General features: G+C 35.2%; 1 protein-coding gene across 2 annotated transcripts; it reads right to left on the reverse strand.

The window, feature by feature from the left end:
* Positions 1–1,321: 1,321 nt before the first annotated feature.
* On the reverse strand, positions 1,322–11,297 carry LOC128210006 (REST corepressor 1-like). Of its 2 annotated transcripts, none has more exons than XM_052914300.1 (13): positions 11,116–11,297; positions 10,929–10,988; positions 9,614–9,685; positions 8,588–8,640; positions 8,129–8,290; positions 7,654–7,778; positions 6,920–6,983; positions 6,530–6,627; positions 5,946–6,150; positions 5,417–5,552; positions 4,941–5,128; positions 3,746–3,855; positions 1,322–2,666 (listed from the first exon to the last, which is right to left on the reverse strand). In XM_052914300.1, the coding sequence occupies exons 1-13, from the start codon at positions 11,222–11,224 to the stop codon at positions 2,549–2,551; spliced, it is 1,500 nt and encodes a 499-aa protein (XP_052770260.1). In that variant the 5' UTR covers positions 11,225–11,297; the 3' UTR covers positions 1,322–2,548. The 2 variants fall into 2 exon arrangements, with proteins under 2 accessions (XP_052770260.1, XP_052770261.1); XM_052914301.1 differs by having other exon boundaries at positions 2,529–2,666; positions 3,735–3,855.
* Between the last annotated feature and the right edge of the window lie 1,150 nt (positions 11,298–12,447).

Here is a 12,447-nt window from a genome sequence, read left to right on the forward strand (position 1 = left end):
TTGCCACTGACAAGTGGACACTCCTTATAGGTCTGGGGTCAGTTGGTCAACGGTAAAGGTCACGGCCAAGTGTTGTAAAAACTGTCCGCACAACAACTTGAGAACAATTTACTCAAGGCCATTAAACTTTACTGGTAGCTTGAACGTGCATTGGTCCAACCATTTTGGATCAGAATGTAAAGGGTTCAGGTATAAGCATTTTATTGGAAAACTTTGTACTCACATGAATGGAGAGCCGTCTGACCTAGGACCATAAGTTTAAGTTTAAACATGTGACCTAATTTAAGCAAAGCAGGTTTTAATTTAAAATTTCTTTCTGCACAATAATTTAAGAACCGTTCGACCTAAAACCATGAAACATCATTGGAAGGTTGTACTTGAGGACACCGATAGAGTTTGGGTTAAGTCGGTCAAAGGTCCACGCGAAGAAAGTTATGAAACATTGCCCCCACAATTACTGGAGGAAAGAGTAGTAGTCGTTTGAACTCGGAACAGTAGATGACCTCTATTTTCTTTGGGTCAGTAGGTTAAAGCTAGGCCAATTTTGTTTGAGAGAATGTTCGCCCCTGCACAATTGTCCAAAGACATTGTACCTTCACTGGTAGATAGTATTTAACTGTAAAATGAATCCTACTAGGTATTGTTTAAAGTCAGAAGATCAAAGGTCCAGTTGACAGCCAGTATTGTTTAATTTACTGTGTCTACACAGTACCGGGCTCAAATTTCTCTAAACGTCTCAAGTCCCTTACATCAGGACAAAGCTTAACTCACTATTATTTTTATAACATGTGTATTTTAACATGCTTTAGACATTTGAATTTTTAAACGAAAATTAAATTTAGTATAATCGTAAGCTATTTTTTATTTATTGAAATAAAAAATAAGTAAGAAAATTGGCTTAGTAAAAAACGATACTTCAGCTAATTACGCTTAAAAACTTTCGAGAAAATGGGGCCAGGAGAACAGATTCACTTGGAACTTCATTACTAGGTTGTATTGGACCAGTAGATGGACACTATTGTTTTAGCTAGTATGTCAAGGCAAAACACGAGGTAATGTTCATTGAAACACTTTGTTCAAGCAAAAACTCAAGAACAGTTTATTCATGAATATGAAACTTTCATTTGTACATGGCCAGTATATACCCTTCCCTTAGGTCAGTATGTTGAAGCTCAAGGTCTCTATAACTGTCCATGCATTTCCTTTTTAAAATACCTTTAAACAAGCATGTTTCTGACAAAGCGGCCATCAGTAGGCATGGTGTTTTGCAAACATATCTTTTTTTAAATAAAAGGTGTTTAAGTAAATAAAATAGAGGATAAAAAACTGACATTATTTATTGAACAGTTTTATACATCTACAAATACAAACAATAATTTAATAATACAAACATAGAAACATTTAAACTTTACATACAAAACATTTGTAACATAAGTGAACACAAACTCATACATTGCTTGGAACTAAAACATACCAATGTGACTTGAAATGAAAACTAAACACAATATACATTTCAATTTACAATTATTAAATATAAAGGCAATCAACATTTAAATTTACAACTATTAAGTAAGAAAATGACTGGTCCTTATTTTTGACACTAATAAATAGTCGTGCAAACATTCCGAGAAAGTTGTACAAAACCTACCACATTTTCTACTAGGAGTTCAGTTACACAAGTTTTGGTATGAACAGTAAAAGAACTTGATCAGAATTACCAGGTATGTACAATTAAAATTACTAACAGATTATTAAAACTGTCTACCTTCACTTTGTTCAAGTATATTTATTTACATCAAAAATTGGCATTTGAACCAAAACAAGAAAAGAAATGGTGAATGATTTAATGGAGACATGAAAATTAAGTGAGACAATGATTTTTACATGAATGTATACATGTTTGTATGTGCACAATATATTTAGTAGTCTGCTTTCTTTGGAATGAAAAATGTTTTTATTAATTGGGCCACGTGGGCCCACACCAAATTCACATTTTGTTTCATGGATTTGGGCAAATCAAAGAATGGGAGATGGCCATGGTGTGCTCATTTATTCTTAGATAATGTAGCGTTTAGAATAATAATATTTTGCACTACTAACGGTTAGTAACCATGTCCCTACTTCTATGTGGAAGTTCAAGCAAATCTGAATTGGGTATTCATTTATCCATCGATTATGAAACATGGCTATAAGTAAAAAAAAGAAGTCATCTTTCAATTTTTGGGTGAAAAATATGAATGGTTGGATAAAAAAAATGTTTGGTATTTCTGTAAAATAGGAGCAGTAAATAAATCAAACAAAACATCTATTTGATGTGGCATTACTGGCCAGCAGACAATATTAGAATGATAAAACATACACAGCACTTATCCTGTTCAGCAGCACAGCAAGTAAGATGTTCCATAGAAGGCCCTTTTCATAGAAAGTTTCTGGGTCAGAACAACAGCAGGCTTGATTGATAAAGTCAGCTGCTGTGTGAGTATGCCTGTGTTTAGTCTGTATTCACTACTGGTCTGTGCCCACTGCCTTGCCTTGCAAAGATAGACAACTACGAGGCACTAAGTGTGGTGATGCCAGTGTTGTTGCTGGCACTGGTGTTGCTAGCAGGCTTGATCAGTGGCGGGGGCTGCTGTAAGATAGTCTTCTGGGCATTTCCTGCTCCACGCCTACAATATGAAAGATTTAAGGCTTTATTCTCTGAATTTACAATACACAGAAAAAATGGTGGTTATATGTAAGGATAATCATAATTCCAATAACAAAATTGACAAGATAAACTTGACTTATCACTGGATGTGATTGATACCCCCAATACACCACCTTCATGTAATAAGAAGTATCACTGGGAGTGATGTATGCTCATTGAATGACCTTTGTTGGTGAGAAGGTCACAATGAAGTTAATGGTCCTACTATATAGGATAAGGACTTTTAAATATAGGAAATATGGCACAAAATTGTATTTTTAGTTTTTAAAAGCATAGCACAAATTTTAAATTAAGTTAAACAATCACATCATAATGTTTCTTTTGTACAGTTGAAGCCAATACCTCAAAAAATATAAAATTATGGAGGGAATTAAAAATAAATAGTACAACAAGCACTATACAAAATATAAATAAAATAACAAGGGGTTAATGCGGAAACCGCATAAAAGCCGGATTTTTCATAATGACATATGACATCTAGCAGCAGGATGTAAGTTCATCGAGGCAAAAAGTAAATGCTGCTGACCCCTAATGGGCCTATAATATAGTGGTCTGACCTGGGTTTTTTTACCCCAGATGACCCATATTCACACTTGTGCTAAACATAATTCTGTGAAATACTCTAACAGAGTGTCTTGAAAATGAAGAGTAAGAGACACAAAATTTATCTTAATATTTGACCCAGTGACCTAGTTTGGGGCCAAATATCACACTAGTTGTTAAATATCATGCTGTCATTGTTCTGACCAAATTTCATGAACATCAAATAAAAAAATGCAAAATTGATTATGACCTCCAAAGCCCCTTAAGGACCCCTTCCCCTACCTGCTCAATTTTCCCCAATATATCGATGAAAAATTTGGCTTTTAAAAATAATTTTTCACTAAATTTAAATTATATACATGAATAATTGGAGAAAAACATTAAACCATGCATGTCAACCAAATAACAAACAGAATAAAATAATACAAATAAGTACTACAGTAAAACTGAAAAGTAACAGAAGCCCAATTGGGGTGTACAATACCTGTGTTTTACCTGGCTGCAACGGCAGCAGGACTGGGCTCTGCAGGCTGTTTCACAAGGGGTGGGGGAGCTGGGCTTGGTGATGGGGCCTTCACAGGCTCCTCCTTACTGTCTACCTCCATCTGATACACATCAGAATACAGTTACAAGTAAAAGCATGAAAGCAGCGTTGGCATTTCTTTTTCTCTGGTACTCATACCACACCAGAAAATGATCCCATCATAGATAAGGGGGAACTCTGCCATTACATGAACATAATCTGGATACGTCTCTGACATATAAGTGCTTTAATATATTAACGATATAGAGAAATTCAACATCAATTACAGGGTTCGAATTTAGCTTTGAGGAGCACTCGCAAAATTTTGCGAGTGCATTTTGAGGCAACTCGCAAAATGAAAAATCAACTTGCAATTTTATTATTTGCTTTATTCCCTTATAATATTGTCTAATTAAAGTAGAAATTAACACCTAAGACATATTATGAATATTAAAAAGTATCAATCTTGAGTGACTCGACTACTAGAACTTGTTGATGGCTTATTTTATTTGGGGGGGAGGGGGGGTATGAAAAGACTCATCTGATGCTGGCAGCTTTTTGATAACAAAGCTGTCCAATAATTTGACATTGTTCACTTTGTATATTTACCCTCGCCATCGGGTATTTTCATAAAGTCTATAAGTATTAAAAACAATAAAATAATAAATTTAAAATAAAAAAAAGCAACAGTAATATTTTGACAGTTGGGCGGAAATATATTCAAAGGATGATGGGGTTTACATATAGTGCGCGAAAGCGCTAAATTTAGCCAATGATTGAGCTAGGTGATTACGTCATTCGTATTAACTTTGTATTATGCACGCCTCGAAGCATCCCGGAAAGATTCGAGATAAAACTCGGCCTTTTCAGTATTTGTTCTATTTTTGAAAACCTACTAGAGCGTGACTCCGTACTGCCTTCCTTATACCGGTAGTGTAAACATGCCACTTATAGGCTGTTTACACTCGACTACGTAGCGGAATTAAGTTCATGTTTATTCTACTTTCCTTTTAACATTTTGTGGTCTAGAAAAAGCCACTCGCAGAATTTTGCGAGCTTGAATAAAAGTCACTCGCAATTTCCAAATGTCGCTCGCATTTTGCGAGTATGCGAGTCTAAATTCGAACCCTGAATTACACAACCCTCCTTATTTAAGTTTAAACTTACCATCTCCACGTCATTGTCTGGCTTGTCCTTGCTGGGTTGGAGACCATGCTCTGCCTCGTACTCCGCCAACACCTCGTCAAGGTTGTACCGTCGCCGGAAATTCACGAAGAAACTCCGCAGGTGGGCCTCTGTCTTTGTGCCTATCACCTCTGCTATGGCCGCAAAGTCCTTCCCATACTTACGAATACCTGCAATGAGTACATGATGTCATTTATGTTGATTTCTTTTGCAGTACTTTAGAATAATTATTCTTATAGCTCAGACACATCTCTTATTCAAAAATTGCTAATACAACATTATTTAAGACAATAATTGAATGAAAATTGTTCCGATTTTGCAAGGTTGAATATGTCAAATTTTGACTAATAGATTAGATTACATTAGATAAGAAGTACTTATGACCTGATTAAATAGTAGTATCACAAATGTTAAACCTTAAACCTGGCCCCCAAAAAAATAATAATGCAAAAATGGACCTTGCACTGCAAGGAGGAGTTCTTCATTGGTCCATTTAGCGTTGATCTTTGCCATGTTATCAGCACACCGGAACATCTCTGTACTTGAGCCCAACTTATGCTTCTGCATACCTAACATCTGCTTGTTGTTCTGAACCTGGGAGGAGAAGTAAAGGTCGGGTCAAAGTAAAAAATCATTTATAACTATTGTTGGACCTAGTCCAACTTGTTGTATTTTGTTGCATCTTTCATGTACGCAGTCAAAATTTAGCTTAATAGAACCTCATTAAAGTTTCAAGCAATGCAGAGATTTGTCCTTTTTTCTCTATGTAACCCTGCTCATAATTCAGTTGGAAACATAACCATTGTGCATTGGCAAAAATTCCCTCTGCTCAGACCTGCTAATAAACCTAAATCAAGTCAGGAACAGCAGATTTATTTTTAAAAACTTGAATAAACTTGCAGTATGTAAATTAAGACAACAGCACCTATAACAGAAGACCAGGAAATTAGTTTATTACGTTAGTGATCTAATAAATAAGACACCTACTGATCGCTTAGCAGCCACAAGCTCAGAGTCAAGGTTTTTCAGCAAGGCCTCTGCCTGTCCCTGTGGCCCTGTAACCATGGATTTAAGGTCTTCTGCCTGCAGATACATGCCCCGGGGTGGCTTGCGGCGATGTTTCATTGGGTTGTGCCGGTGCTGGCCTGGCTCGTGACGCTTTGCTCCCATACTACGCATTACACCAGTTCTCCTATTAGATAGCAAGTGTTAAATATTGGAGGGCACATATTTTTCTTTTCCTTTAAGTTTCATTACTTGTTTTAAAAAATGAATTACTGATTAAGGTTTTTTTTATTCTAAATGGCACTAGCTTTCATGTTTCATTGAAAAATATAAGAATATAGATCAGTCATGTAATTCAGTTTTTATCAAGAAATTTACCAGCAGTGTATTTCAATCTTTCATTCACTATACTCCTTTATAATCATTCACTATACTCCTTTATAATAGAAAATTCAAAATGACCCAAACAATTTTATAGATGTAAAACCAGCTCAATGATACCTGTTAGCGACCACTTATCCCATTCTTCTTACAGATACAGGGTATAGTACAAATATTGATGGTACCTCCAATACTGGTAGCAGGATGAGCACAAAGAGCCCTTTGGTGTTGGATTCAGCTGTGAGGACGTCACTCCGCAGTTCGAACATGTCGTCTCATCCTTCTGAAATGATACAAAATAATTGTTTATAATAAATGCATGTTATAGTCAAAGGGAAACAACCCAACTTCAAAATAGAGCAACTTAACAAACTGGTACAGTCAAAGGGAAACAACCAAACTTCAACAAAAGTATCAAAGTGAAAAAATACAAAGATGAAAACGGAACATTATAAAGCAAATAGTGAATAAAATTGGAATGAGTCTAGGTGACTTTCGAACATTGATTTTACCAATTAAGATCAACACAGTCATACTAGTGCAATGAGGCTAGGATACTCAACCCAGCTACTTACATTTTCCTCTTTTACTTCCTCTGTGTCAGAGTTGTTCTTGCTCCCATTTTCAGATTCCTCATCACTGCAAAACAAAATCTTCAGTGCTATTACAAGTTTTGGTATATTTCTTTGCTTACAAGTCAAATTGACATTCAAGGGATAACTAAAACATACAGGAGAGGAGTTTAGTTCTTATGCACTTTACCGCCTCAGATGGCCATCTATCTCTTTACCAATATTTATTTCAATCCAATCAGTAGTTAAGAAGTTATTCTTCAAACAAGGGTGTGCAAGCACCAATTATGATAAAATGGTAAAGGGGAGATAACTTAATAAATATGCATGATATGGTTATGGGTCTTGAGCACTGCACTTCTTTTCATTGCCATCTATTTGTAAACCAAGTTTTATTTCAATCCCTTAAGTATTTTCCAAGATATGACCCGGACATACACCATTTATGATAGAAATGGTTAAGGGGAGATAATTTAAATAATATGCAGGATAGAATTATAGTTCTTGTAAACTGTACTCTCTTTCTTGCCATCCATCTATATACCAGGTTTAATTTCAATCCCATCAGTAGTTTTAGAGTTATTTTCCGAACAAGAATGTGACATAAGGACCTACGGACAGCCAGAACTCCATTCGGGGAGCATAATATTAAGTGCTGAATATATGGTCATAAAAATGCAAGGATATTTCATAACTCTTTTTTTAAAAAGTTCAGCCAAATATGCGGTAAAACTTACATTTTATCACCTTCACCCTTAGCATTGAATTTCTTCGCCTGTCTATCCATTAAGCTGGTCCGGGACCGAGTCTTCTTCCAAGAGTAGTAATACTTCACCAGGGCAGCAATAGACTTGTCAGGCAACTGCAACATTTAAGAAATACTGTCATCATTTTAAAGTATTTTTGATAAATTGTTTGTTTTAATTTTAGCACTACACCATCATTCAAACTGCTTTGACTGTTTCATATTGAGCTTAAAAGCCCTTCAAAACTTATGAAAAAGGTCCACCCAGCAATAAAAAAAAACTAGCAAACTAGTACACATGAAATACTCTCAAAAGTATGGTATTTCTTTTGAATGATTTCTGATAGCACACAAACAGAGTCCAGACATTGAATGTATTGGTTTGTATGAGGATGTGACAAAAACTCTTAAAACCACATGAAAATGGTTACTACATGAAAAGCTGAACACTTCCAAACAAAGCGTACCATCTGACGTATCCTGTGGAAACTCTTGCCATGGAAACTAAATGCCTGTTCAAACAGCACCTTGTCCTCCACAGTCCACTCATCCGGGAACGGCGTGAAGTTTGGTAAGTCTGCAAGGGCCTTCTCAACATTGTGTTTGTGCCAAAATAGCATACCGAGTGCCTTGAAATAGAACAGCATTAAAATGAGTTACGGTAGTTTGATTACCGGTATCAAATTTATTGAAATGGTGGTTAGATCATTTTATGTAATAAGGACGAGGTATTTAATTTTTTTTAATATCGAAGAATAATTTTCACATTTGTTTTACACCAAAGAAGCTTTAACTTTAAACTAAAATGTTAAATACTATAATCCCTGATTAAAATGTCATTTATACACTAAGTACTTCAAAAAATATCCAACTTCAACTTTTAATGAAACAACAACAGAAAAATGGAAGTTAAATTTAGAACTTACTTGTTCCATGTTATAGCCATGTTTCTCCTTTGAAATAGTCAAATATTCATCAACTGTCAATGAAAAAAACTGTATTGTTGACAAAAGAAAACCAAACAATCAATCTGTTTCATTTTCAAGTTATAATAATTTATTCTAGAATTAAAACAAGAATTGTCACAAATCCCCAAAAAGGTCTCTTTGGAAGGATAGCTGAAAATATAACTTTTTTCATTACAACCTTTCCCATGCAATTTGGAACTGCTGACTTACATTTTTAGGGCTAAATATGAACACAAGATGATAACTTACTGCAAGAGGGAGGGGATGTCAAACTCGTGTCTGTACTTTTAAATGATATTGTTTGGCATTATTGAACACTTTAAATAATGTTAGACAGTTGTTGATTTTAACCTTCCACCCACTGACCTAAAAATTGTGAGGGTTCATCTGCAGGCCACGACCAACCTCCCTTCAAAGACAAATGTTAAGTCCCTCCAGCTTGACCTTTGATGCACTGACCTCAAAATGAATAAGTTTTAACTGCTGGTCATTACCAACCTACCTACCAAGTTTGAGGTCACAAGGCCTAAGCATTCACAAAAAATTGATCATACACTGTTAGGACGTACGGACAGCCCTTCAGGGGCATAAGAGAGTTTTATATCCCCGTTCTTGTCGGATATTAGCTTGAATAACCAACATTACCAAGATTACAGTAACCTTGGGCCAGTTTCAATAAAGATTTTAGTCGAAACTTTGAAAATAATAACTCCGAAGTAATATCACAGATGGCATTTAGTTATCTTTTTTTCTGCTGTGTTTTACTTTTTAATACTGGCTGAAATTCTTTGAATCCTCAATGTTGTCAAATAATGAAAATATGACACTAAGATAATTCCACTTTATGACGAAAATCTTTATTGAAACAGGCCCGAGTGTTATGTAAAATAAGATATCTTATTTTAATGTAATAAAAAACTTTGGTGAAAAAATGCCTCGAAAATATAGAAAATTACAAGCAATTTTTAAGAGCCGGTAACTTACTTTTAGCATCTCTTAATTCGGGACTTGGTGCCCAGACAAGAATGGCATCTGCTTTGTTATCTGGCTTGGCTTCTGAAAAAAATATATATGTGAGTTTATTATATGAATTCTGGTGGTTTATAGAGATTTATAAATGATATGAATAAAGTTTTTAAGCCTGCTCTCAGTACCAAATCAAATGTCAGTTTGGGAACACTAAAAGTAAATATTTTACTCATAAGCTGCCATTCATGAAAAAATCTTTTGGCACTTACTCGGTGATATAACAGTGCTCCAGCTAGGCCTAAATAGCAGGGTGGGGCACCCTGCTGCCTTTTTACTTCACCCTGCTATGCCCTTTTGTTTGACAGAGTCAATTTTCAGAAATAAGTATGAAAATAATAAATATACATAGTTTTGAGACTAAATTAAAGAAAACAGCTAAGGTATTCATAACTAACTATTAAGATAGAAAGTAATTTCAACAAATACACAATAAGAATTCAACATTGGCCCTTGCAAGTGCCCGATCAAGGTTCATTGAAAGTGCCCTCTTTAACCTAGCACCCTGCCCTTTTCAAATCCTGGCTGGACCACTGAATTATACATATTACTATCTTACATTGAAACAAAAAGTTTTTCTTTATATATAAATACAAGGGTTTTTGTGTTAATAGCGGTAATGTTCCCAGTGCAAATAGTTATGTATTTTTTTGTTGAGTTCAATAAAAAGTCCCATCTACAATTACAAAAAATTCAATTGAAGAGTTTGGTTTTATATTATTTTTTGTTCTTGATGAAGTTATAAAAGATTTTCGCATAAAAAATATATATTTCGTATTTAAGTTCATTCTACTTAAATAATTTGTTTTATAAAAAAAAATGAATAAAAAAAATGGGAAAATTCCAAATTCAAAGTGTATACCAACAATAAATAAATATATTTATAATAAACTGTTAAGAAATAATAAAAAATACGCAATACCGTACAATGTTATTCATCATTTTCAACTATAAATATGTATTACTTTTCAAATAACCCATAGCATGTCCACATCTTAATTATCAATATAGTATCAGTACAATTCATTGTAGTTATTTCCCTTGACTTGGAAAAAACATGGATGGGCCTCCTTCTACATTTCTGTGATCAGAATTCTTTTTCTCAAATCTGCTAATAAATGTTTGAAAATAACTAGTGAAACTGCTTCGTATTACATATATAACTAATCATGTTTTGATTTTCTTTATCCTTCGTCTTCTTATTCTTGAACTTTTAAACATGGGAACGTGAGGGCTGAGGTGTCTGAGGCCCGGCGTAATTAACGCATATTACCTGGATCAAATGCAGGGACCTTCACCTGGTAGTCGTTCCCAACTCGCATTCCCCCGCCCCCTAAAATACAAAAATAAACTTTTTCATACCATAACGAGCATGATAAGAGCAAAAATACATAAAATCGACGCTTTAAAATCGATTACGGGAAATTCTATGGTGTCCCGTTCCACAACTTGTCACGTACCACGTTCTTCCTCGTCGCTGCTATCTTCGGAGAAACCATTTGTTGGACTTGCACCACGATACCTTCGACCATTTCTTATATCTGCAACGTATCTGTCTGCCATTACCATCGCCAGCTTGGAATCGGGCTTTAAACAATATTTTCTTCCGCACTGTGACCTACTCCCGTCACCAGTTGTAAACTTTGAGCCAAACAACGCTTATAGCCGATCAAGAAAATAGTGCATATGATTAAACAATAACTGAATTATCATATCTTCATCCGCAATTAATTTATGAAGTTGAAATTTCAAAAATACTCAAAAAATTGTGTTTTTCATGAGTTTTATTTTGTTTTATCATAGTAGTTTTAAATTTGTTTACCATTCATACAAATTTTATATTCTTACGCGGACAACGTGAAACTATTTTCTTTCATTGTACAAATGCAAATTGCGATCTTTAGTCGCACATGGCTTGTATGGGCTATGGTGGTTCTCGGTCAACCAGATCTTTGACTTTTTAACAAGGACCACAATTCAAATAAGCTCCGGGGTTTTATGAGGCATCCTTTGTCAGTACACAAATGAATGTACTGTTTTGTACTGTGCAGCAGTAAACTATTAATAGTATTATAGAACGTTGTTAGTACTTTAACCATATTCGTATGTCACCATCAAGTTTATCACGGTCTAACGTATTTTGCATTACCATGAGTATATTGAGTATAAAGTGTATGTTTAACCTCAATAATCTTACTACAGTCAGTCAGTCAGTCAGTCAGTCAGTCAGTCACAGTCAGTCAGTCAGTCAGTCAGTCAATCAATCAATCAATCAATCACTCAATCAATCAACAAATCGATCAATCAATGATATGTGCAATGGTAACACGACAGAATATTGGACTGGCCTAACGGTACATACATGTTCGTTATCTAATAAGTTAACATTTTGTCACCGGCATCACCATGAAACAGCCAACCCAAGTAATTTCTAATGATCATTCCGAAAAGATGGGCCATCAGTTAATATCTCGATCGATATCCCCGCGCGTGGGACCACTTTGACGCAAACTGAATTAAACCCATATAGGCGCATCACGTCACAAGTGCCCGTCCACTAAATATCATGAAACCGTACTACTACGATGTTTTGATTTTCATGATATCTAGATATATATTATAGGACGTGGGCGGTTCTTTCAATAATACTCTGACTCATGTTTTTTTGTGGAGACAAGTTAAACAATGCGACCAGACAAATTATAGCGGACTTATATATACATGCCTGCGGACGACACACACTGAGGAAACGGATATATGTGCCCGGCAAATGGCAGGCCGGGTAGCGGATA

Source organism: Mya arenaria, chromosome 11 (genome assembly GCF_026914265.1).
Source record: "Mya arenaria isolate MELC-2E11 chromosome 11, ASM2691426v1".
Classification (NCBI taxonomy): Eukaryota; Metazoa; Mollusca; class Bivalvia; order Myida; family Myidae; genus Mya; species Mya arenaria.

Bases quoted from the DNA above. Each gene is read 5' to 3' on its own strand.
- LOC128210006 (XM_052914300.1), bottom strand. From the start codon at position 11,224: ATGGTAATGGCAGACAGATACGTTGCAGATATAAGAAATGGTCGAAGG. The intron at 9,686-10,928 runs GTAATATGCGTT...TATTTTTTTCAG, and splicing joins GGTCCCTGCATTTGATCCAG to AAGCCAAGCCAGATAACAAA. The intron at 7,779-8,128 runs GTACGCTTTGTT...TAAATGTTGCAG, and splicing joins TCCACAGGATACGTCAGATG to TTGCCTGACAAGTCTATTGC.